The sequence below is a fragment of the Dermacentor silvarum genome, chromosome 8 (assembly GCF_013339745.2).
Source record: "Dermacentor silvarum isolate Dsil-2018 chromosome 8, BIME_Dsil_1.4, whole genome shotgun sequence".
Taxonomy (NCBI): domain Eukaryota; kingdom Metazoa; phylum Arthropoda; class Arachnida; order Ixodida; family Ixodidae; genus Dermacentor; species Dermacentor silvarum.
The window spans coordinates 48,665,161-48,689,670 of record NC_051161.1 but is presented as its reverse complement, the minus strand read 5'-3'; the positions used below and the strand labels follow the sequence as shown (position 1 = coordinate 48,689,670).

At 45.7% G+C, this 24,510-nt stretch overlaps 2 protein-coding genes across 2 annotated transcripts in view; one reads left to right on the top strand and one right to left on the bottom strand.

The window, feature by feature from the left end:
- Window positions 1-24,510, top strand: part of LOC119461169 (urocanate hydratase) — a 46,546-nt gene that overhangs the window by 7,195 nt on the left and 14,841 nt on the right. Inside the window, exons 2-15 of the mRNA XM_037722390.2 lie at window positions 348-478; window positions 3,549-3,702; window positions 4,698-4,888; window positions 6,299-6,365; window positions 7,360-7,416; window positions 8,434-8,520; window positions 9,803-9,891; window positions 10,636-10,698; window positions 11,849-11,957; window positions 14,810-14,880; window positions 17,350-17,447; window positions 18,298-18,361; window positions 18,464-18,496; window positions 21,311-21,399. Coding sequence (XP_037578318.1) covers window positions 348-478; window positions 3,549-3,702; window positions 4,698-4,888; window positions 6,299-6,365; window positions 7,360-7,416; window positions 8,434-8,520; window positions 9,803-9,891; window positions 10,636-10,698; window positions 11,849-11,957; window positions 14,810-14,880; window positions 17,350-17,447; window positions 18,298-18,361; window positions 18,464-18,496; window positions 21,311-21,399 — 1,303 coding nt within the window. The remainder of the gene's footprint in view (window positions 1-347; window positions 479-3,548; window positions 3,703-4,697; window positions 4,889-6,298; window positions 6,366-7,359; window positions 7,417-8,433; window positions 8,521-9,802; window positions 9,892-10,635; window positions 10,699-11,848; window positions 11,958-14,809; window positions 14,881-17,349; window positions 17,448-18,297; window positions 18,362-18,463; window positions 18,497-21,310; window positions 21,400-24,510) is intronic.
- LOC119461174 (mediator of RNA polymerase II transcription subunit 20) overlaps window positions 18,252-24,510 on the bottom strand; it is a 28,981-nt gene continuing 22,722 nt past the window's right edge. Inside the window, exon 5 of the mRNA XM_049671864.1 lies at window positions 18,252-18,504. Coding sequence (XP_049527821.1) covers window positions 18,372-18,504 — 133 coding nt within the window. The 3' untranslated portion in view covers window positions 18,252-18,371. The remainder of the gene's footprint in view (window positions 18,505-24,510) is intronic.

Here is a 24,510-nt window from a genome sequence, read left to right as displayed (position 1 = left end):
TGAGGTTAGAAAATTTGCAGGCGGAAGTTGGGATCAGCTATGGCGCAAGACAGGGGTAATTGGAGATCGCAGGGAGAGGCCTTCGTCCTGCAGTGGACATAAATATAGGCGGATTGACGACGATGATACTTAAATAGGATAATGACGATGATTAGTTCATGTTCATTTTCTGAGAACTCTAAACAGTCAACGAAATATACATTTAATGACCTTTGTCCACACAGAATGATAGGTACGTCGCAAGGGAAACGCACACTTCGAATTTATAAGCAGTGTTCTCACAAATGCGTTTTGTCTCCGCTTCTCTCCCCCCCCCCCTTTTTTTTTCTTCCCCTTTTCTATTTCAGACCGCCCTCAAGAATGCTCTGCGGTATTTCCCTCAGCCACTTCATGAAACGCTTGCGCCGGAGTTCGCGCAGGAGCTGTCGGATTACGGTCACATCTACATGTACCGCTTCATGCCCACCATTGCCATGAAGTGAGCTGTCCTTCAATACCCACAGTAACAGGATTAGACATGCACATGCATCGCTTGCAAGCACATGCACACACAAAAAAATTATTATAATAATGCGTGCACGTACGTGTGCCTTGCAGTTGGCACGCAATATTTATAAGATATTACGCTAAAGCGCCAACCACGCCAGCGAACGAGCACGCCTATATCGCACCAGTGCAAGCGTTCCCGTCGCACGTGTTTTTCGTACAGCTATTGACATAAACGACAGATCGTAACAAACTCTCAGGTATGTTAAAATGAGAGTGATGGATAGGAGCGCAGCATACACGTTTATAGCAAGGGCATAACAACTCAGTGTATTTCATAAAATTGAGTTGCAACTTCAGTTAAACATTACAGTACATGGTTTTTTTTTTTTTGGGGGGGGGGGAGGGGGATTTTTATGATTGGTCGTTAATAGCAGGAACACGAGACGGACACGAGCAGAACCGCGTTGTGTGGCATGTGTTTTCTTATCCTTGTCGTGTTCCTGCGCTGTACGTCAGGGCACGATGCCGTTCGTGTCGTGACAAGACGGCTGTCACATTTCGATGCGGGCCAATCAGAAACGCCGTAGCAACCCTCAGGGCCAATCAGAGCGTACAAGACGGCGAATTCGACAACGCGGTGGAATTTGACAATCAGAATAGGACCCCTGGACTGCTTTATGCGCACCGACATGGCTAGCCGTGGCAGTGCCGAGCGTTGCACTATTGCTATCACATGGAGCGTGATAAAATACAACTGCAGAAGTGCATGCAAGGACCATATAAGAGCTGTCGTCAGTGTGAAACGTTCAACATGCGGCAGAACCCAAAGAGCTAGTTAATGACGCTTGACAAAACGTAGTCAGCTACGCTAGTTCATGTAATCTTCTGACAACGGCGCTTGTATTTTGTTCACTAGTCTCCCTCCACCAGTGCTGGACAGCCATCGAGGGCTCAATCTGCATGGTCAACGTACCCGCCTTTCATTTACCACTTTCTTTCTTTCTATATTTCTTTCTTTCTTTCTCTCTTTCTTTCTATTTGCTTTCTTTCTATGTCCTGCTCGCGCGTTTTTGTTGGTGAAAGTGCAACTCGACCGGCTCAGTCTAAAGTCAAAGATTAGGCCATCCAGTCCTACTTGATCCAAAAGGTTACAGGCCGACTTCAGACAATGTCAAAAAACCGAAGAGCAGATAAAGACAAGCGCTTGTTTCCGTCTGCTCTTCGGGTTTGTGCCTGTTTCTATAGTCGCGCTGTTACATTATAGATCGAACGGCTACGTTGCTTTTTCTCAACGCATGAGCACCATGTATGGATCGGTGGCTGCGATATCTCAAGTAGAGCCTGCTTCCCGCGTACGCTGGCCTCTGCGGGGTGACGGATGCGATAATCAATCAGGAGGCCCTGCCACCCTGGGCGGGGACAGATTGGTGCCAAAGTGACAAGAAGCACAGCACGACGATCGGTCCTGGAGCTCGCAGGGGGATTGAACGGAAAGATCGATGTTGTGTTTGTTTATTGGCTGTGTGATAAATTTATCTACTACGATAAGTTTATCTAAACAGCCGGCCATCCAAAAATGTTGGCTATTAAAACGCAATTGCACAATAAGAGAAATAGAGAGATAAAGAAAAAGAAAAGGTAATGAAACGACAAACCAAGGGGAAAAAGAAAAGTCACGAGCTAAGGAAATAATTTACAAATCAGGAATGAAAAAGACGGAACACTAACGAAACAGTTTTTATGACTCGAAATAGAAGCGGAGAAAAATTAATTCTATGCGCAAACATAAAGACACGTTATCATTGAACACAAAAGCTTCCTTGGCTAAACGCGGCCATGCATTGGCCGTGCTTACAAGGCGCAGTCCTTCGACAAGCCATTGGTGGCTTTTTGGCTATTCTCCCCGACATTTGACGTGAAAATAAAGCTATTTGAATTTGAAGACAGAAAATTTCATCGCAGCCTGCAGGAACGTTCCGGATTATTCAAAGAAGCTCTGTGTGATAAGTGACCCAAGTTTCTCTTCTAGAAGCTTTAGGATACTTTGCACTTATCGCTGCTTTATTTTTGCTCAAATTTAGTAACAAGGTCGCATTTTTTGTCGGCTGGATTGCTCGCTAAAAAAAACTGTCCGTGTTGTTTCGTAATAGTAATGCATTGTCAAATATGTTTGCCACGTTCGGGTGGCTTTTTAGTGCTCAATTTATGTAATACATACCTGAGAAGGAATGGTAAAAGGCGTTCACTTGTTTGTCTTTTGTTTCTACTATTAAAATCTCTTTTAGTGTTTGCGTTATTTATGCTTGTTACGCATTTCTCCAAAAGTTTGCTTTAGATGGAACCCTGGGCCTTCCCAAAAGTTATCATAAGGAAGTGCGTTTGCCAACTAAAGCCATAGTCTCAATAGATCGCCTTCTGGGATATAAGAGCAAGCTGAATGGCTGAACCGCCGGAAGTGGATATGACTAAAGCAATAACGTAAACCCCTATGAACGCTACTTTCACGTCTTACAGCACTCCAGCGCATTCACGCGATGCCCGTCGCTCTAGTGAGGAGTCGCGCTGCGCGTTACGGCCACGCGAAACTGAAAGTATCCCCCGTAAGCGATCTGTCGAAAACAAGACCCCCGTGATCCTTTCGCAAACGTTTGAGTAACGAAGTTACAAAACGTTGGCAGTCACTTTAGCATACACCGAAGAGGATTAAGGCGAAAGCCTGCGCGCTCACGAGACATTCATTAAGTTACTTGACATTCTCATTCGAAAACGTGGTTACTTTCTATTACTTGTTTTCTCCCACCAAAGGTCGCGGGTTCGAGTGCCTTAATTAGCTTCATCCTAATTAACTGTACCTTAATTAACACCAAAGCTCGTGGGCCGACCATCCACGAGAATCCATTTTGGTGCCATAACGCCCGACGGTCAAATTTTCGACCCATGAGCCATCTAAGGCTTTCGCCTTAATAATTACTCCAGCAACACGAACTCAAAACACCGCTTCTAACAGACCGAAAACTGAACGCCCGAAGCACGTGTTTCTTTTCCCACTTGGGTCGCAGGGCGTACCCGATCGACGAGTACCCGGCCAAGACGAAGCAGACTGCCGCCGTGATGCTAATGATCATGAACAACCTGGACCCGCAGGTGGCTCAGTTTCCCGAGGAACTGATCACCTACGGCGGCAACGGGCAGGTATTCTCCAACTGGGCACAGGTGAGCACGCGAGCCAGACCCATCCGGTCCCCACGTAGTCACACTGGAGCGAAGAAAAGCCATAGCAATTACAAGAGCAACTACTCCTGCATAGCTGTAGCAACTAGCGCAGTATTTTAGTGCGAAGCATTATATAGGAAGCTCTCAGCAAGGTAACGCGAAGTCACTTTCAAATTTTCGGTTTACATAAAAAAAAATCAATTTTCTATTACAATTAAATCCGACAAAGAAATGCTAGTTTTTAACTACACCTAATAATGTCTACAATATTCAAAAATGACGAGGATATACGCAGTAGTTCATTAATGAAATTTAAAATAAAAATCAATATTTCATTTTGTGAGAAATGTGAAGTGATAAGCTAATTTAGGAGTTTGAAAATAGCCAATCTGTACTATCAATGTATAAATTAAGGGTTCATTTAAGGTGAGTGACGTTACCATACTATATTTTGGGGGTCTATATACGTCCTCTGAGCACGAAGGCCACGTCACCAGCAACATAAGTCCTAAGCTGCGCCTCCTTCCCCCGCTAAAGGCGCCGCCCAATTGACGCGCACCTGGCGTGGAGGCGCGCGCTCATTGGTGCAATGATTGGACACCGCGGGCCGCTAGCCACTCTCCGCAGCTCCTCCTGCTCTCGGACTGCAAATATGCCCAGACCAAGGAAGATGAGTGTTACTCCTACGTCATGCGCCAGAACAACCAGGGATAGACTGTGCTAACCTAATCTAACATAGAAGACAAGAATGAACGTTTAGCTCATAAACGCGCAAATGAGAAGCCACTATATGCTTCGCACTACCATAATTACCCATAAGGGAGTTCCGGCCATATATTTTTTTTCGTCTGGTGCGTCTAAAGAACGAAGATTGCGAGCAAGTTAGCAGACTTTCAGGTTGAATCTTTAGCATAGCCTGCTCAGCTGTACGTTCACTTACTCATCCAAATCACCCTCTTTCATTTACTGATCCTTGCGCGTCGCCGTGCCTGCAGTTCTGGCTGGTGATGAACTACCTGTCCAAGATGGACGAGTCGCAGACGCTGGTCATGTACTCGGGCCACCCTCTCGGCCTGTTCCCGTCCCCCCGGCCCAGCCCTCGAGTGGTCATCACCAACGGCATGGTCATCCCGAACCACTCGTCACACGAAGACTATGACCGCATGTTCGCCATGGGGGTGACTATGTGAGCAACAGTTTTTGCCCAAGTAAACAGCGTTGACATGCTCCGTTATACGATGATTTTAAGAGATATTACTGCATTAACACAATTAACATTAACCTGGCAAACTCTTGCTGCTGCTGCAATGTGCTTCTATTGGTGCCAAGCAGAGTAGGCGTATTCCATACGGCAGTAAGAAACTGCGGAAAATGGAGACAATAACCATTGGACAATAACCTATTGCTGCATAATTGATGTTACCGGAAATAACTTCTTCTTACAGTGTGATCTCTAGGCTGACATTTTTTTATTGCAATAAACGCACGGGTCCTTAAACTGCACCGTAACGAGCGTAATAAGTGACCACTGGCGCCTCCTTATCATTCGGTGGGCGGGCAATCCTTGAAAGACAAATAGCTGCGAGTTTCAATGACCGTCGGCCGACATCTTCATGAAACTCCTCTTCCTACGTCATTTTCACCACGTCACCACCGCTTTGTGTTTACGTGATTAGCACGGTGCAACCCGGTGCCGGTGCCCAATCCTAAAACCACCAGCCAACTATGCCCGTATACATTGACACTTCCTTGCGCTGAACCTGAAGGACTATAGTCCGATAACACTGAGGCGTCCTATCAGGCAATAATTATCCATCAAAAGTGGTTTGTCTGAACCACCTCCATACAGAACACTGCGGTGGAGAGCATTGCGCAATGCAGCGCTTCCGCAATACGGCCTCGCAACCGCTGCGCTGCGTCTTATCTTGTCACGTGCCTTTGTACGTAACCCCTCTTAGCTGCTCTTTCACTCTCACCCCGCCAGTTTCACCGCTAACTACGTGCCTTCCTACTTCTCCGAAGGCTACCTTGATCCTTATGTTGATGTGACATTAAAGCCCTTGTAAGGAAGGGCACACAATCGTACCACTATATCATGATCGACTCAACGACGCCTTTGATTACATTGCTAACAGGATCGGCCCGCGTTAGAAATCCTTGCAAGGACACATCGTGAACTGCTACTAAGATAGGCCCACACAGACCTTACGGTACCTCATGGATAGGTCCATCTCATAATGCGTTGGTACCTGTGTTTGGAGCCGTGGAGAGATCTTTACATTACTAACTCCTTAATTAAAGATCTGTTTGTCTGCACCGTGCAACGTATTAAAAAGCCATTTTGCCTACTTATCTGGAAGTTTTAAATGATGAAGCTTAATGCTGTCTATCCTGATACCATAGGTGAGCCTGTGCACGTATAATTGGTCATCTATCGTGCAGTCTGTGGTTGTCGAATCACAATGATATTTCAGTATAACTATTCGGACGCGGGGAAGTTAAACAAGCGAGACTAACGACTTACTGCACGTCTGCTCTAGAAGATTTGTGTCTCAAAGAATAACGCATTTGCGTTGAATTGCCGTTGCTTTTCCAGGTACGGGCAGATGACTGCGGGCAGCTACTGCTACATCGGGCCGCAAGGGATCGTTCATGGAACAACGGTACAGTGTTTCAACAACATTACAAACTATACGGTGACTTCTGGTGTGACGACCTACACGCCAGAAGTCGGTAAAGCTGCTACTGAAGTTGATACGTTCAAGTGGCCTATTAGAGAGTTTGATGCTTCGGGAGTTCGCCAGCCATTCTGTTTCTTTTTCGTGTGTTTTCTTTCTTCCGCCACTTCCATTGTTGTCTTTCTTTCGCCCTGACCCTTCTCCTAGTGTAGGGTAGCAAACGAAGAAAAATTACTTCATCTCCCGCTAAAGGGAATCATGTGTAGATGCGAAGCAGCGGGGAGATGGTTAGCTTGAGCGGGAGATGATTTCGCGGCAGCGGCCCGAGCGCTCATCGCGGCTCTGCACAGGAGAGAGAATGAGGCGCGCGCGCTCCGTCATTTTCATACCGCGGAACTACCGTGGCGCCCCCTGCGGAGTATGCAGCTTTCGCACCACCTGTCGTGCACGCCGCTCCGGATTCCTAGAGGAGAGAAAGGGGGGAGCGTAGGAGAGGACGCGCATGCGCTGTGGGGGTGTGGGACGCCGCGGGAGGGACGGACAAAGCCCCTGCCATAAGCTGCTTCGCATCTAAAACTTATCTTCCGGTTGACCTCCCTGCCTTTCCCAATTCATTTTTCTCTTTCTCTCAACAGCAAGCTCGCGTAGAGGTTTACAGATCTTACGAACTTTAGTAACGACATTCATCTGCGTCCTCGTGAGCAGCTTTGAACACTATGCGCCGTTTTTGCCGATCTATTGATCGTCATTCGATAACATCCTGGGAGAGGCGTTACTTACAGGCAGAAAAGACCTGACACAAGATCTGACACAAAAGATCTGGAACTGACACCTAATAACAAACGCACTCGGTCAACTGTTTCTATAACAGCTTCTAGATATGCCCGCTCGCGCAAATAGATTGAAGCCTCTTTGTCTTGAAATAATTAATGTACTGCTATCAGAGATTGCACTTCGAGTACTTTCGTGACAATTGCAGATCACTGTGATCAACGCTGGACGCAAGTATCTCAAGATCGACGACCTCCGAGGAAAGGTGAGTGAACGCACCCTTAATAAAACTTTGGTTACACATTGGAGACGTCCTCTTTTTTTCTTCTTTTTTTGTGCGCCGTTTAGCATGTTACCTATGGAACATCTGGTACATTCCGCCCTTCTAACACCTTGCATTTTTAGCGATTCAGCCATTTAATGGTTCAGCAGTGGTTTTTAGTGGTTTAGTGGCTATGATGCAGACCCTGTTTCACACTGTTGTTAAAGGGCACCTTAGCAGGGACCATAGGGAATACTTTATATATAAGCTGGAATTTGCACAACGCCTTTGAGGAATAGTTCCACCGCAATATTTCAAAAAAGAATGAAAAAGGTTTTGTTATAGCCTAGATAGAAGCAAATGAAATGTCGAAAGCAATGACGCCGAGAAGGCAAGCTCTCCTCTTCCGCACACTATAAAATAATTTACGCCCTTAAAGTGCACAACGGTGTAAATATGTATTTAACTCTCACCTGTGCACCATTTTGGGTGTAAGAGCGTGAGTTATAGACCAATTTGCACCCTCATTAACCTTTAAGGGTGTAAATTACAATTACAGTGCAGAAGAGGCTTTCTCTTTCATTGCCCCAACCAGCGCCCGCAAGCACCAAAAGTGGCATTTATCAGACTCCTGCCGTCTCTCATTCCAAAGCCGTAGGCCCACGTGACGTTGACGTCACAACCACCACAGAACGACGTCGAGAAAGCATTCAACCGCAATAATTTTTAATTGCTTCAGTGTTTATTATATGCAAAATAAGGGAGGTGGGGCGAGGCCGGGGGGGGGGGGGGGGGAGGAGGTGCTTTAAATGTTGTAGGTGGTGTCGGCCTTACATTGCTCCTATGGGAATTTAGTATATCGAAATCATACTTATTATAATAAGGCTGAACCACCTCGAAGCGCTATAGAGCAATCACATCATAGCGAAGGGGAAAGAAGAGGAACTACACACAAACTATAACTACAACCAAACGCTCACTTTCGCAAGCTATATGCAGACCTGTATGCCTTCATTTCAGATCTTCGTGTCATCTGGTCTCGGGGGTATGAGCGGCGCCCAGGCGAAGGCAGTCGTGATCGCAAACGGCATTGGAGTCATCGCAGAGGTATACGAGGATCATTATTCGCCGTATACTCCATGTTCCATTTTAACGCAAAACGTTCTTTGTCTCAGACCAGGCACTTTGCGGTATGAAGGCAGGTCCCTGTGTCGCCTTATTTCCAGCCAAAAATTTTAAATTCTACATTGCACTTAAAAATGGGAGGCCTCTTGAATCCTTGAGCTATACCTCCTTCTACATGTTTAACCACGTGTGCAGGATACATTTGGCAAAAATTCACCGACCATTACATTACTCCCCAATGCGAAATTCGAGCGCAGCTCTATGTGCTTTCGTTTCGCAATATGTTGGATGGTGCGGACAATCTGTCTCGTGCAGCACGTTGCAAAATGGAGCGAAGTGTGGCGCGACTGCCTCGCTAATCGGGAGATCGCGAGAGGCAACGCGTGCGCGACGCGTGGCCGCGATTCACAGCAGCCGCCGTAGACAGACCTGCGCTCATGCAGCGCTTTGTTTACATATATGGTATCGGTGGACGCGCTCGCCGCATGCCATCGGTGAACAGACGACGGCTTGGTATACCCTGGCGCCATCTTGTAGCGGTCGTCGTCGCAGAGCCCGTCTTGCGCAGCACTACGATTTTCCCCTTCTCACGCTTTCGCCACGCCCTCCTCCTCCGCTTTCCGCCTCATGGTTCCGCTGCATACTCCTCCTCCACTTTCCTCTTCGCACTTTTATCCCCCCTGCGCTCCGCGTCCGCGCTTTCATCCTTAGCTGTGCTCGTTCGCTCGGTTACACCGAGAGACGCCCAGGTACACCAACGCTCAACGCAGAAACGGGCGCCTAAGACTTGCGCTCTAAAATTAACATTCGCGATGTAAACAGAATGCAACAAACAACCCACACGTGCTTCCTACTATCACGAACTGTCATGGAATGCCTAAAAAGTGGCAATTTACCTAAAATACGTTGTTTTTTTTTCAGCTTCTTCGGGACACTGCTCTCAACTACTCTAGTCCCTTGTTACTGCGGCGTGCTTGTGTACTACGTGTGCATGCCGCATTTAATATATCGACCATGTCATTCGTACTATCATGCTGCGCATGCCAATAACTAATGTTTCTTGCTTTCCCACCTTTAGTCTCTTATCTCGTGTTTTAAAGTGCAGCTGCGTTTATAGCTCTAGCTTATAAGTGACGCTAAACAGCCACGATCGAGTCACATTATACCGTCGAAAACTGTTCTACACGAAGTCGACTGCTGTGCTCTGAAGCAGCGCTGTGGTGGCATGCTTGAAAACCTGTCTTTCTTTTTCTTCGTGCCGTAGGTTTCCCGGGAGGCGACCTACAAACGCCACCGGCAGGGTTGGCTGAACGAGGTCATCGAGGACATTGAACTACTGATCAAGAGAATGAAGTGAGTAACTAACCATGCTTAAAAGAGGCACATGTAAGCGACATTACATCCCTTTTAAACTGGAAAAATATTATTTCAGAATAATATACATTCATTCAGTCATTCGGAGGGAAAACGATGTTTATTAATGATGAAAATGAGGGGCTGTATTTAGCTTTCTTGTATTTCGCGCCGAAACCACAGTGCCAATACGTCAGCGTGACGTCACGCTTTTCAGTGCATGTTCCCGCAATTAGGCCGTTTCGGTGCGGGAGAAGTCTTCCAAACTGGCTGGGTCCACCTCTCGCTGTCTATACAGAATTCAATGTAGTCCTTCTTTATTGATAAGCGATTGATAAGACCCTTGAAGACGCTGTCAAAAGGCATGACGTCATAGCTGGTATGCGTGGGCTGTTGAGGACAGCGTCGTAACTTGTCTATAGTTTTGGTACTTCTGGATTATCAAGCCTCCTCGCATGGTAAGAGTGGTTAGTTTGCTAAATCATAAGCTTATGTTACAAAGTTTTCGTTAGTCAGCGTTTGACAAGACCGAGATATTAGAGAAAACATAGGTATCTTCGTTAGTCGAGGTTTATTGGACACCACTCATGCGCAGTGTGAGCGACACAGGCAAAAAAAAAAAAAAAAGCCTCGAAAATTGGCTTGACTATAGGTCCACGTCCCCTAACAAAATATTTTAGAGGCTACACGTTCGATAAAAGTAACCAACCACGTAATGAAAGCAAACTGACATTCTATTTCCAGAAAAGCAAAAGCAGCGAAGGAGAGCGTGAGCATCGGTTACCTTGGAAACGCCGTTACTATGTGGTAAGTCAATCAGGTGCCTCGGATATTTCCCGTAACAAATGTCTGCGTCAAACAGTGCTTCGCCACTGGCATGTCTTCGCTCGGTAACGTGACGGAAAAGCAAGCTGATTTTGCTGAGTCAGCCTATCCATTTTCTATAAAACGAACGTTCCTCTATCTCGTAAACTTGCGCGCCATTTTTCTAAATGACTCTAACGAACGCAAGAACGTAACGTCTTTTTGATCCTTCCTGTGAATGTCTGCGTGTTCGCTTGTTATATGTTTAATATGCCTTAAGGGAAGTCTTAATTATAAAGAACGCGCTAATCTATTAAATTATGCGTCAGGAAGACAACAACAGCAGCCGGTCTGCAGTCGCGAAGTTTGAAGTCTTGACGATTTCTTCTTTTATTATTATTACATGGTACTTAGGAAATATTGTCGCCTTTAATTAACGATTACCACTAAGAAAAGATTAGATGCACTCGGTGGTGCTTCTTACTGAGATCATCGAACGAATCATTAATTGTAATTATTACTTGATTTAATTTATTTGTGCACATTGGCAAGTCAATTCTTCGGCTTTGGAAGTAAGGGCTTAGAAAAATTCTGCGGAACATACATAATCACCAACAGAAATACAGAGGCAAGTACGTGAGAATGGTAACATGTAGCGAACTGACAAAATATAACACTAATAGTGAGAGAAATGTAACACTGCCAGAGAACTCATCCGCTAAAAGAAGAGAGATTGTACGGCTCTTATAGAAAATTATTAGATCGAAACATGATGGTCATGTCGTTGCGTTCTTTCACTGTTCTGGGAAAAATAACTGTACTTGTAAAAGCTCACTAATACGAAAATTGGTATCAATGATTGTTTAGTTGTGTGTCTTATTTCCTCGTGGTAGAAAGCTGCAAATAATTCGGGAAAATTTAACGCTAGCTTTCGTTAAACACAATCGTACGTCATCAGCAGCATCGCCAGTCGAGTTCAGAATAGGCAGCAATTGGCTTCAAGGTATTTAACTTGCATAAGCATCTAACGTCCTCTTCGGTTATCTCAAAGCTCCGAATTTTACTCGTAGTTGGCAACTCGGTTATTGATGATACAGTGGTCTGACCTGCACGCCGCGCTTCACTAAAAATGATTCAACATCTGTCCCTGCAGGGAACGCATAGCGAAGGAGATGGAGAACACAGGCGAGCTGCTTGCTGACTTGGGCTCGGACCAGACGTCCTGCCACAACCCCTTCAATGGTGGATATTACCCTGTGCAGGTCTGTCACGAAGAAGCGTCAGCACTTAAACAACCGTATGAGAAAAAAGTACCAGTTGCAATTCGGAACTGTGTCAAGTCGGCCATATTTTTTCAAATTCCGTTAAGTCATTTTGAGCCCATTTCAAAAAGGTCGTATAGCCGGCCTCTGAGCCCCTTAGGGCCGACACAATGGCCAATTATAGAGTTCCCAAAATTTGGAGTGCAGGTCTACTTCAGCAAGACGCACAGATTGGTCATCGTCGTCGTTATCATCAGTCTATAATGTAAGTCCGCTGTAGGAGGAAAGCTTACCCCATAGATTCCAATCTACCTTGTCTTGTGTCAGCCCGAGCGCGTGCTGTTCCTAAAATCTTTTTCTGATCACATCACGCTATCTCACCATCTAACGCCATATAATATGTTTTCATTCCTCTGAAACCGTTTCTGTGCGGGCCGCAGCAGGTCTAGCGCCGGGAACGGGACGTCATCGCTTGGTCACGTGGGTTTCGTTACCTTCGGATGATAACAACGGACGGTGGATTTCCCGCTTAATGGGGCATATAATGCTTTCGCATTAATAACAAACACGCCCGTACTAAAGACACGCCGCAGGGCCAAAATTGTCTGCACATTTTGTTTAGCTCAGAAAACTCCGTATAGTGTTTTCCCCTCATTTTGTTGCCACCCCTGTGGAGGGGCTCACGCCCTAACATTATAGCGTCAATTACGTCTCCCTGATGGATGTGCGCAGGACACTCAGCACACCTTCGCGCACATTGTCAACCTCAGCACGCAACGCGTGCACAGCCTGGTGCTTGCTCTCAGGCTTGTGCGTTGACATGTAGGATTGCACACGACCCAGCTTCGAATAAAGACGGTGTGATCAGGCTGCATTCAACACGCAAGTGTGGAATCTGCCGGCACGAAACATGCCGCCTTCGACACAGACGAGCTGCCAAACAATATTTAGGCTACCAGGATTGTACAGGAAGACGTATCCGCGAGCACACAGAAAGTCGCACCGCGATGCACGACAACGCGTCCGACAAGCGGCAGGCGAGTGAAAAGAGAGTGAGATAGATAGATCGAAGAGCGAACGAGACGAGAATAGAAAGCCGCGAAGGAAACAATAATAGCAAGAAAAGAAAAAAAAACTTTTGACGAGGGCCTTCGTTAGACGAGACCAAGACGTATGTCGTCGTCGGTACAGTGACCAAGTGCTCGGCGGAATGATTTATGCCACGCAAACCAGCGGAAGCTCGACCTTTGTGTCTTCAAGCTGTGGAGGCTCGCGAGGAAAACGCCATGATGTTTGCGTGACATGCGCTAAGTCCCAGCCGCTCATAACCGTTGGTGCGAGCTACGCTACATATTGCGTGCTCAACGCGACGCCATCGACCTCTGGTGGCCGAAAGCGCACACAACGCGGTCGCATCTCGGATGTGCTTTTTCTGAACTCCGCATCGGCACGGGTAATGTTTATTGTTTTCAAGAAAGCTCTTAACGGAACCCTCACATACATGCGAGAGATACGGGGGTAAATACCAACCTCTTTGGTAAATACCCCACACCTCCGCCAAAGATGTGGCGCAATGAGCTAGCAAACAGGGCAAGCCTCTAACGTCGTTGTCTTTCGCTCCAGCTCGTGCTCTCCTTCTTCAATGTTGCGTACGCATTGTAACAATATTTTGAAGCCAAGTTTTCGTCGTGATTTGCTCATATGTGCCGTTGTCATTCGTGAGGTATCAAAATCACTTCCTCCCCTGACCACTGTTAATGACACTTTCGATCGCCTGGTGAAGTAAAGAGAAAAAATAACCGCAGGAATACAGTAGTCACAAATCAAAGCTTTGGAAATCTGACGTCAAAGTTCACCTAACAAACACTCTTGCGAGCTAGAAAATTGACTGCACAAGAGTTCAAACAATCCATTCATTTTCTTCTCGGAAAAGTTGCTAACTTGGAAGACAGGGGCAAGCGTTCCAACTTAGTTCTTTTTGTCATATCAGAACATTCTAAGCAAACAAAAGATGTCATTTTGGAGAAAGTACTAAAGTTTCTCTATTAGGACTTTAAATAACCATGTAGTTCCATTTGCAGAGTACACTGACTCGGTAAGCGTGGTAAAACTAGGTGCATCTGTCATTACATACTTACAGGTCTAGAACAGAACGCAGGAGGCCTTAAAAAACGCTTACAAAACTAAAAAGAATTTATACGCCTATCCAGGATGATGACCCATCCACCACATGTAATGAGTGAAACCTTCCGTTGAATGATGATGATGATGATGATGATGATGATTGGGTTTAACGTCCTAAAGCAAGTCACGGACGCAAAATCTGGGGCTCGGGGACGACTTCAACGAACTGGGTTTCGGTAATGTACACCCAAAGCGCGGTACGCTAGCACTTTTGCATTCTGATCCCATCAGGACGGGAAGCGAACCCGCGACCTCGAGCTCCTCAACATAACGCCAGTTACACTGAGCTATCGTGGTAGGTAACGCACTGTGATATATCAGCTCAAAGAGGCAGTGTTCTTGTAAGATTATAATGTCTGGACTCTGGCGTGCGCACCTTAACGCGTCACATCATGTAAACGTGCGAAACACTTCTGTTGCAAGTTGCTCTTTATTGATGATTCGACATTTTTGCTAAGAGAATCCATATCCTGAACTATGAGCGAATATTCGCTTCGTTGTAAGCAAAATTGTGTCGGATCTTGAATGTTCGGTTTCATCATAGCCGTAGACAACACATTTATATACGGCGCAGCTAGTCGAGTTTTAAATTTACTTCGTTGTATCCAATAATTCATAATTTACATGCCCACTGTATTGATGTTAGACTTTCTTTTTTCTTCTTGCAGCTTAGTTATGAGAAGGCGAACGCCAAGATGAAAGAAGACCCGAAGACCTTCAAGATGCTCGTGCAAGAAAGGTACACGTGCGTCCGACTTTCAAAACATGAAAGATTTGGAACAAAACTACGACACGAGAATAAGAAAATTGAGACGAGTGCGATCGAGCGTGCTTGTATATAGACTCAAGTAGGAATTGTGCATTACTTGTAAGGCAGATCATGTTTGCGGCGATATTCTTTGTTTAAATGGAAAGAAGAGAGGCTGAAAGAGAAAGGTCCGATACGTCGCATTCTTCCCTGCTACTCACTATAAAGGAAAGAGACAGTTCGTATGAGGAGGAGGAGGATGACGACGGTGAACATAAATATGATGATGCAGCGTTTAATACGCTGTTGTGTCTGGGTTTTAGTTGGCGCATGTTGGATGTTATAGTCTGCGTTTCTTGAAAATAGGACGATATAGGCAGGCAGCAACGCTACTAACTGCTCTAGTTCAAGTAAGCCGGGTCAATGAACGGGCCCAATGGTGGACCACATTGGTCTTCGATAAGCCGGTTGGTCCAGCAATTGGCCCTGCTTAAAATGCTGCTCGGGTAACCAGAGAGTTCGCTAAAGCTGCGCGTTTGTTCTTTGCATTGATGGAAACAACCGAGAAAAAAACACAAGCAGCGTTTGGAGTGTTAATCGTAGAAAACACTGACACAGACAGAACGAAGATAACAACACGCTTCCGTTCCTCTTGCGTGCGCGTTTTCTATTGTAAACCTTTCAAACTATGCCTCCTATGGTTCCGAAACATTCGTTTTTATTGCGATAGCAATTATATGGACCCTCCAAGCGGATTTCTGCCATCGTCGCCGTCGTCGTCGCCGTTGCCTTGAGATTCTGAATAAAGTCCCAGGGCGATAACATCTTCGCTCCACGCCGGATACTGTATGTGCGAGTGAAAGCGCGCGAGGGACGCGTGCTTTGACGTATAGCGAACGCACGGCGGAGAGCCACGCGACGCCTTCCGGCGTGCGAAAGGCCGTGGCGGGATGGGAGGGGAGGCGGCGTTTAGCTGCGGCACCGAATGGGTATCTTGCGACCGGGCGCAAGGGGAACATGGCGACTTAATCTCCCACGCGAAAGCAGGAAAGCGGGAAGGCAGCGCGGGAGGGAGGGGGTGCGGCTTCTACTCTGCCAGCAACTGCGTACTTGTACTTAGCGCGGCTCCGGACTGTCGCGCGCACCGTATCTTTAAAGCGATTTCCACGCGGCTGTTAGCTTTGTATGCGCTGTGCTTTCACCGCTCAGTTTACGTTGAAGCGATAGACCGCATGAACTTTCGCTCGCTGCTGCAGCCGCGCTTGCTCACGCCAGCGCTCGGACAGTGGTTGTTTGTGGTCATTGAGTGTGATCTATTCACGTTAGCTTGTGCGCGCTGACACCATTCTTGTTAATTGAGTTGGTAAGCGAACGTGTCCACGTTTATGGAGCCGATAAAACTACTGTCCTTACTCCGTATAGCTCTCTACAAATTTGCTACCGCAATTGATGCTTCGCCTTTCGGGCGAAACAGCAACTTTCTTATTGCGATAGCAATTATATGAACACTCCAGGAGAATTTTCGCCGTCGTCGTCAGCAATGGCGTCGCCGTGGTGTTCCGTGTAAAGTCCAAAGTGCTATAAGATCGCAACCGCGCGTCGTATGCTGCAGGCGCGATGGAAAGCATGCGAGGGGGAGCCGAGAAGAATGGTGGCTCGGTGCGGCGGTCTCTTATCGCGCCCGCAAGGGAGAAAGGCTGGGAGGGGGTGCGCCGACTTTTCGCGCGCGCTAGGAGGGACGGGGGTGGGTGGAGGGGGGCAGTGTAGCGTGCGTCTGCGCTTGTACTCCGGCTGCGGCTGCACATGGCGAGGCTGAGCGCGAGGTAACCTGCGTTGGGTTCGAAAGGATGACCGACCTGAGAAAGCTGATGGATTGATGTGCGTTGTGTTCTCGCACGCCAACTCGCCCTGTCACTTTACCTCCCCCCCCCTCTCTCCCCAGCGTAGGGTAGCAAACCGGATCTTCCCATCTGGTTAACCTCCCTGCCTTTCCCCTTTCTTCTGTCTCTCTCTAGTTCGCGTTGAAGCGAGAGGCAGCATGAAGGGGAATTCACTCACCGCTGCTTCGGCTCTTCATCCCGACAGCGTTCTCTGACAGCGAGTGTACGCGGTCATCGAGTGAGATGTGTTCATGTTTGCCTATGCGCGCGTGACCCGCTGCGCTTGTTAATTTAGTTAATAAGCGAATGTTTACGGCAGTTTATACAGCAGATAAAACTGCTAACGTTACGGCGTATAGCTGCCTAATAATTTGCTCTCGCAATCAATGCTTCGCCTTTCGGACAAAACTGCGACTTTTTTTTCGCTCAGCTTTCGTAGCACACACTTGCTGCTTAATGATAAGCGTTTTCCTTAATTCTTCAAATTATTTACTAATTGTTTTGGTTAGATAATGATGTGTACTCATCAAGAAAAGCTACAGAAGCGGCCCTCAGTTTTTGTCGCACTTTCTCTGCACAGTCTTCGGCGGCAAGTGGCAGCCATCAACAAGCTGACGAAGAAAGGCATGGCCTTCTGGGATTACGGCAACGCCTTCCTCCTCGAAGCCGCAAGGGCAGGTGAGCAAAATTGTTCGAGTCCCAACTCATATTTTTATTACACGGGCACTCGATGCGTCGCCGTGCTGCTCCGGGTGTGACGGAGCGTACGTGGCCCGCGCGTCCATTGTTGGAGATCACGTGATCTGCTGTGGGTGTGAGAGCGACCGTGTGAGCACGGAAGCAAGGCTGGCGCATGGCCTCTGAGATCTGCGCGTGCCGGCTGGTGCCGCGCAAATCTCTGAGGCCATGGCTAATGTCAAGGCAGTTATATTAGCAGGCGTCTTGATGCGTGCTCTCTTGAGCACCCAGTGTTAGGGGCCACGTGATCTGAGTTGCGGAGGCACGGCACCGTTGACATGGTGAAGGGAGCGGCAGCGCCGAGCGCTCACTCTGGAAAAAACACGCGCGCTCCTGCTCTCCTCCTCACGCCAGCGTTGAGACCGCGAGTGCTTGCGTTGTTCACGTGAACTCTTATTGTGCGTCTTCGAGGGCGTGACACCATACATCTTCAAAACACTGCAAGTGTGTTTGTCCATAAAATTTCGTGTAATATTTTAACGCCTTGATATTGCCGTCGAAGCTTAACCCTCGGGCGAAACTGCGAGTTTTCTTTTTTTTTTTTTTCGTCCGAATAGTGACAGTCCTGTGAGTTATGTTATCGTCACAAACAATTTAAAAATGCTGCTGTTGATATATCAGCACACAAACTAAAGAAAGAAGGCCTTTATTGAGTATGAGACTTGTACCTTCTACTTTCTCAACCAACCAAAACCAAAACTATATAGTTTGAGACAAACTGCTGCGGATCTCTCGCGCACGCACCCTTTCAAAATTGCTCACAACATCTCGAATTTTTACGTATTTACAGGCGCTGACGTCGGCCACAACGGTATCAAGTTCCGTTATCCGTCCTACGTCCAGGACATCATGGGGTGATGACTTTCACATGCTGTAGGGCGGTGTCTGCGCCAAGTTAGCCAAGTTAAACGCAGTATAGTAACTGACGTAAGGCTGTTCTTGTTTCGGTGTTGCAGGGACATCTTCTCCCTTGGCTTCGGACCATTCAGGTATGCTCCTGCGGCATTGTAAAACAATCAGAATAATCGTGTGAAGCTCTGGAGGGCAAGCCTGATACATGATATGAAAATGTACTTGAATTTTGTGCGAAACACCCAGCTTTTTGAGTTACACAACTTGTTTCTTGCCATCATGAGGGTTAAAGCGCCACGAAATGAAGCCGCTGATAACGAACTCAAAAGGCTTGTTTGGAGCAAGGTCATTAAGCTTGTATGGTTGATGAAGCATGCTTGTTTGAGCTGACGCAACGTCACACGTTTCTTCGTTATACGGGAAGATGCTAACCCTTCCTGGCCCGAATTTCATTTTTGTCGAGACAAACGTGTGCACCTGAACACACAAAACAGAAAGAAATTAAATTAAAAATAAACGAAGTCAAAGTGTCGTTTTTTTTTTTTTTGAATACGTCCAGGCGTTATATCATGAAATCTGCATATTATAGGCAGCCTTGTGACATTTAGTAGGACGTTCTGGCGGGTTAGTTGGTTCATAGTTTTCAGACGTTTATATAACTGCGCGAAAAAAAACGAGGACACACGAAAGAAACACACACAACACCACGAGCGCAGGCGTCTTGATTGACATTTAAAATTCTCAAATCCGCAGAGATTAGAGTAACAATTTATTTGAAGGCTGTTTGCATGCCCCCTAAATCATGTAGCCGGCTTTAGGATGGTAGCTCTTCGAAGTGCGGTATAGATGACTAATCACAGTGCACGCCAAAAGGTGTGAAAGTTTCGGAAATTTCAGAAAAAGCCAGTGGTCTGCGGCACCAATTCTAGATATATTACATAATCAGAGTTGCCGGAACTGTGACTCATCACACTACTTTTACAGTTCGTCTTTCCTCTCACTCAGAGGTGTACAATGTGTAATAAGGGTTGTAAACGGTCTGTAATAACTCACACCCCTACACCCTTAATTTACACCGTTATTCACTTTCAAGGGGGGTGTAAGGGTGAGAGCTATAAACTGATTTACACCGTGATTCACATTTAAGGGGGTCAATTATTATACTATATGCAATGCTCATCGATTGAAACGTGATACCCGAAGAGCATGGCTGCTGGCGCTTTCTTGCGCCACCGGTGTGCGCTGGGGACGCCAAGCTGAAGCATTCTGGTATACGCGAAAAGCAAGAGCTCTTGTGACGCATTTTTATGACTGCAATTTGTTCTCCAACGATCACCCAGCTCTTTCCCGTGGCGCAAAAATGCACCAGCCGCTATATGGGATGTGATTATCGCGTTCCAATTTAATAGCTGAGTACTACACCTCGTGAGGCATTGCGATTATTACAGCTGAGTCATTGGAACAGAAAGGGTTAATCAGGATCTATGAGTGAACCTTGGATATCATGTCTGATCGATCAAACAAGTACACCCTCTCACCAGCACACCAAATGGGGAAAAAAAAAAAAAAGAAACGGTCCCAAATCGAGCAGTAGAGTTTACTATCAAGAAAGGAAGGTTATGTTACAGAGCGCCTTGTTCGTGTTCGTGATTTCTTTCGTTACATTCTTGTTCTGGTCAAATATAATTATCTGGCTTATGCGGCGCCTCAATAAAGTGTTCATGTTTTAAGGGTAGCGCTATAACTGACACCGAACGAAAGGAGGAAACAATGCGGCGGACAAAGCGCTGACTTTCAACCTACAGATTTTGTTGGGCAGACGTTTATGCATGTCACATACTAATCACACGAGTCACTATAACAAGAAGCTAAGAATGCACAAAGAAGAAAAAGAACAAATATGATTGGTATAGAGTGCGCTGAGATATCCGCGAATCGAAAGCACGAAACAACCTCACTTTTTCCTTGTCATGAAAGATCTAACAGCCACCGAGAACTTAAAAATTATGGACGTTTTCTGTGTAAGAAAAAATAAGTCTAAATCTGTGAGCCAGCCGTGGATAAACATTTTCGACTGTGAACATAGCTCTTTTAGATCTTTAGTGACAACAAAAAAGTGCAGCAGCTTCTTTTCTTCTTGCTTTGCGGCTATCGCAGTGCACGCTATAACAATCATGTTCCTTCTTTTCTTTTTTTCTTTTTGCTTATTCGCTTGCTGTTATATAGTGACCCGTGCGGTTAGCATGTGACATGCATAAACGGTTACCTAATAAAATATGTAAGTTGCAACTCAGCGTTTTGCCCATCGTATTGTCTTTCTTTCGTTCCGTGTCAGTTATAGCGCGAAGGAGTAATGCAACACGCACAGTTTGCTATTCTTCATTACAGTGACTGTCTCTAAAACTAAATTTGCAGAAGATATCACGTTTCTGCTACTGACCATCGATTGCTCCTAAAAACGCCCTCTTAGTTCTTATATTCCTGCTAATGTTTACTGTGAAGTGGTCGCATGTTATCTATGAATATGATATTGTGCAGGACACGATATATGTATATGCAGAGGTGGCAAAAAAAAAATGAATAAGAAACAGTTGCCGTTCAGCAGTTGTACAGTTCGTAGCCCGCAATGTGAAAAAATTCCGACTTCCCATATATCCAGCCGACATCCTGATAGTGGGTGGTGCCCCTGTGATATCACCAGTCATAACACCGTCAACATTCATCATGCTCACAATACATCAAGATTTATAATCACGTGTCAAAAAATGAGTCACAAGACGCTATAATCTATTACCCCAAACACGTCGCCATCCTAACAAGGTTACACCGGAACTGTTCTCATAAGGCAGGGCGACATTAAACGACCATTGCTTTCCGTACTCGTGTCAGCCACTTCAGATGCAGAAGGTCTGTTCAGAAAGCGCCACGATAGCATAAACAAACTATTACAGGTGGGTTTGCACCTCAGCGTCCAAGGAAGATCTGGCGCTGACGGACAGACTGGCCACTTCCGTGCTCAAGAGACTGCTAAACACAAACGGTACGTGAAGAACTACTCCAGCTAATCAAAAAAAGAGCTTCAGCGCATCAAAAAAAAAATAATAATAATAATAACCAAAACAAAAAAGAAAATACGCTCCACCACCTCTCACTGAAAGTGACCGTGACTCACGACGTAGAATTCACGCGCAGTTCCTGGGCATGGCACCTGCGAGATTAAGCGGCACCCGCGCCTGCCTGTGGGACGCTGACAAATTCCAGAGACAACGTGCTCCATGGCCCAAAGGAGGTCTTTAATGGTTGACATTAGGAGTGTTAATCGAGATTAACACAAAATTAATCGAGAGTTCGACGGAAGCCCGCCTGGTTGGGATGAAACATGACGAAGAAATGCGTACACCGACCAAAAAACTAAACCTTAAAGGCAAGACGTTTCGGCTTCCATACGTTGCACAAGGCTTCCATACGGAGCCTTGTGTGCGAAATGGAGAAGCCGGTCACGTGGTAGAGGTAGAGAAGGGATGAGAGAGCTTAGAAGAGCACATAAATGTGTTTGTGCGTATGTATGTATGCATTTATATAGTACGACCGGCGGTTTGACGGTGGTCTGCTCCGGCCCACCATCAGTTGCCCTTCGGTCCTCGAAGAGACAGGACGCGTGTCGAGTGAGCTCCTGAACAACACTTTGCAAATACGGTGAACGTAGTTTTAAATCACGAATCCGGGACCTCAAAGCGGTACGACATAATGCGAACGCATGTCTCTACCGCATTTACCGCTAAATCACCGCTGCACCTTTTTAAAAACACCATTGGCTGGGACATACGTCACAGCCGCCGCTAACCACCAGGTGCACACGTCGTCTGCTTAGGGTGCTGGTTAGAGGCTGCTTAAAATAAAATTATATAATTAGCCAGCCCTGCTCCTCTGCCAATATTGGTTCAGTGGTAGATACTATACTCATAACTAGATACCGGAACTTTAGGTCAAATGCCAATTGTTTTTCTCCTTACGTCTTTATCGTGCCTATTTAAAATATAAGCACTACATATGGGTCTGGAAACATTTTAGTGACACCTTTATTGTGCCTATAAATGCTTATTTCAATATTGGTTTTCCAGAGTTTTCTCCTCGCCTCATTTTGTTTAGAATGTTATCTCCCGCAGGGGCACCTCGCTGAAGGCAGTCGATTATACTATCGCAAACACTTTACCGGTGTAAAGGCTGTTTTTAACGACTTTGCAGCAAACGAGAGCATCGCCGAACGGAGGGATAAAAATGTTCTACGCGATGCTATAATGTATACTTAAAGGTGGCATAGCGTATACTTGTGCGCTCGCTTCACGTTTTTTAGCCGACATCACCAACAAAAAATTGAATTCTCGGGAGCAACTGTGGGCGTGGGGCTCATTTTGGACGTTAAAGGAAGGTTCGCCACCATTCCCAATGGACCTGCTGCTGATAAAGTTAGTTTGAAGCTTTAATCCAACTCGGACAAAAATCCTGTGTTTTTGCGCATACGGAAAGAACTTTCACAGGTTCTTACCCGCTAACATTCTGCCATTCCAGACGGTAGTGGATCATTGAACGTTCCTAAGTACAAGTATGTGCCAACAACTTCCGTGAATGTTGAGCGTTCCTTTTCTGCCTGTACACTAATATTCAGTAAAAAAAAAAAAAAAGGCACAACATGAAATACGAAAATCTTGAGATGGTGTTAGTTGTCACGTACTGCTTCAACAACTTTTCTCGAAGTGCTTAGTGACACAAGATTTCCGGTAAATATTGTAACTTATGCAGATTCCCTCAGTCCGTTTTTTTTTTCTTCCTGAAAGCAATCTAAATTTCACAAAGAAGGGATTTAGTGGGCTGTTTCCCTTAGAAAATAATAATGTAGTCTCAGATGCCCAATAGACGTTCTAATAGTACTCCAGCCTATATACGTATACATGCCTAAATGACAGTACTTTGCGTCTATATACAAGGTGTTCAAAATTAAGCTTTACGGAATTTTTAAAAATCGCCTGTGGCAGGTAGCATAATTCTTATCATTGAGCTGGGCTATTCGAAGAGGCGGATATTAGTAGCACGAGAAATGGAAACACATATTCAACTTATTAAAAAATTCACTAATTAACTTCTTGGTTAATTACTTTAGGGCACATATTGCAATTTACGAATTGTAGCCGGTGAGCTTGTCAGGCGTATCCACTTGGAATGAATTTCCAGAATGACACCAGTTTGGAGATATGCGCCATCAAACTCGCCGTAAAAATGCACTGTTGTTCCACTTACTTGTTTACCAAAATGCTCTTTTATACATTGAAGCACAAAAGTAACTGGAACGCCCATGTATTTCGTCCCACAGTTTGAGAAATAATATCTCGAAACTGGTGTCATCCTGGAAATTATTTTCAAGTGGATGCGTCTTGCAAACTCACCGGCTACAATTCGTAGATTGCATGATTTATTTATTTATTTATTTATTTATTTATTTATTTATTTATTTATTTATTTATTTATTTATTTATTTATTTATTTATTTATTTATTTATTTATTTATTTATTTATTTATTTTAACATACTGTCAACCCCATGGGGGTTATTACAGGAGTGGGTGAACAATTTGACACATATATGTACATTTGCAATCCTGGCTTAAGAAAATACAGGCAGGTGGGAACACATACAGAGACGCAAATAATATCAATAAGTAAAAGAGAGGGCTGCCTTCTCGGCAAGCTCAACAAACTTGAAATTTGGCAATAATGTGTCGGAAAGTAATTAACTAGGAAGTTCATTAGCCAAACTTTGTCAATTAGTTGATCACCGATATAGATATAGATATAGTCGATCACCGATATAGAATCTTGGTCGCACGACCTTTTATCAGATACCCAATTGGCTACTCGCACTATCAAAACCGATGCCCCGACTGAACGTATGGATAGTCGGCTTGCCCACCTCATTGAAGCCAAAACGTCCATCCTCTCTCGGTGGAAGGGTCAACGACTCAACAAACGACTCAGGAAAAGGTTGCACTACTTAACGAGAATATAAAAGAACACTGCCGAGTCCTTAATCAACAGCAATGGGCGGAGCTTTGCAATTCTCTAGACGGGCAACTCCACCACTCCCGCTCGTGGAAAAT